The sequence below is a fragment of the Sinocyclocheilus anshuiensis genome, unplaced genomic scaffold (assembly GCF_001515605.1).
Source record: "Sinocyclocheilus anshuiensis isolate Anshui unplaced genomic scaffold, SAMN03320099.WGS_v1.1 scaffold567, whole genome shotgun sequence".
Taxonomy (NCBI): domain Eukaryota; kingdom Metazoa; phylum Chordata; class Actinopteri; order Cypriniformes; family Cyprinidae; genus Sinocyclocheilus; species Sinocyclocheilus anshuiensis.
In genome coordinates, this window is record NW_015549600.1 from 38,961 (window position 1) to 40,721 (window position 1,761).

The 1,761-nt window shown below is 37.3% G+C and overlaps 1 protein-coding gene across 1 annotated transcript in view; it reads right to left on the reverse strand.

Annotated features, from left to right (window-relative positions):
- Positions 1-530, reverse strand: part of LOC107658656 (dopamine beta-hydroxylase-like) — a 16,805-nt gene extending 16,275 nt beyond the window's left edge. Inside the window, exon 1 of the mRNA XM_016447297.1 lies at positions 204-530. Within this exon, the coding sequence (XP_016302783.1) occupies positions 204-530 (327 nt within the window). The remainder of the gene's footprint in view (positions 1-203) is intronic.
- Positions 531-1,761: the final 1,231 nt, after the last annotated feature.

Sequence of the window (1,761 nt, forward strand, 5' to 3'; positions counted from 1 at the left end):
ATATATACATATATGATAACAACATTTTCATTTTGTGTGAACTACTGTATGCCTTTACGAAAACAAAAACACTCATATTGACAAGATTCTACATTGTTGCATCATTTTGCAAAAGCACATAATCCTACACCATCCCTGGAGCAGATTTGCAATACCATAAAGCAAAAACCATCATAAAGTCAAATCTTATAAACTAATTTTACCCCAAAATAGGATTTGTGACCGTCGTCCCACAGAAGGACCAGGTCAGCATTTGTGGGCTCTCCCCGATCGGACATGCCCAGCAAAATGCCATGGTGGAGCTCTTTGACTTTCAGCTCCAGATAGACCTCCTGGGTGGGATAGCTGATGTTCCAGGACAGCTCCAGCTGACCCGAGGGGTCTAAGGGGATGTGGTAGGCCAGGGCGGGTCTGGAGTGGACCGCAGGAGCCTGGTAGGACGCCACCAAGAGCACCACCACAGTGACCAAAACGGTGAGGTACATGAGGGTGATGTCTTGCAACCGAAGATCTTTGTTCAGAAGACGCATTGCCTGGGGTCGTCTTCTGCTTGAAGGCCCTTTTGATGTCTTTGGGCTTTCCTGAAGATATTCTCTCACCTCAAGTTTTTTTTTTTCTTTTACTGTGGTAGCATTCACTTCTTTTCGCTGCTGTTGTTCTTTGGCATATCTGTCGATTTTTCTTATCTTGACTTCAGATCCGGTTTCAGTTTGATGTTTCGGTTGGTAGGTGTCCACTGGTCCTCGTCTCGGTCCACTTCTGCTGGCTGTGGACTCTCTCTGGCTTTTAAGAGCACGACCCTGTGACAGCCTCTACTTTATCCTGCCTTAATTCTATTAGCTGGGTTAACGAAAATTCAATTGTTTATTTTGCCCTCTGGTCAAACTTTTTTCCAGCATCTGCTTGTTGTGAACGGGCAGGGCGGATTTCTGTAATGAGAACTTTTTCAGTGATGTAGATGTGAATAAGTACATGGTACAGACATTCTTTTATTCCCACTGCTGTAAGGCTTTTAAATCTGTAAGATGTCAGAATGCTGTGTTGCTATTTGTTTTGTTTGTGTGTTTTCTATGATGTTTACAAATTTTATGCTGCACCAGTAATCGGGCTTATAATAAATTTGAACCTTGAACCTTGAATAAGTATCATGAAAAATAACTGACATGAAAAGGTGGTTTGTGATGTTAGATTGCATTAGGATATATGCATGTGGAAAATGCATTTAATTGTTTTGCATTTGCCTGTTGCTTGTTTCATGTACTTACTATAGTAATAACAGTATAATTATGTGTATTTATACAATTAAAAAATACAAGCAACTAGCCTAATCCTAAACCTAACCCTAAACCTATAGTAAGTACATTGTTAATTAATATTGTGCAATTACAGTGTAATAATAGGTTAATAAGTGTAACCAAAAAGTATTGATGTATCAAGTTAAAACTTCATGTTTTATTCATTATTTAAAAAATAATTATAAACAAAATCTCAACTTGATAACACATATCAAAGATCCTTTATGAAAAATGGTACTTGCTGTTTGGTGTATACAAAATTAAATACATTTTCAAATGCAAAACTTTTCAAACTGATGTGCACATTGTGGAAGTACACATCTGTCATTTATTTTATTTTATAATTATTTTTATTTTAATTACTATTATTATTACAATATAGCTATGGTGTCTCTGCGACTGCCAAAATGTGGCTTTATGTGCATAACAACAATTATGATTCATTAATATTGAGGTCATATCAGAG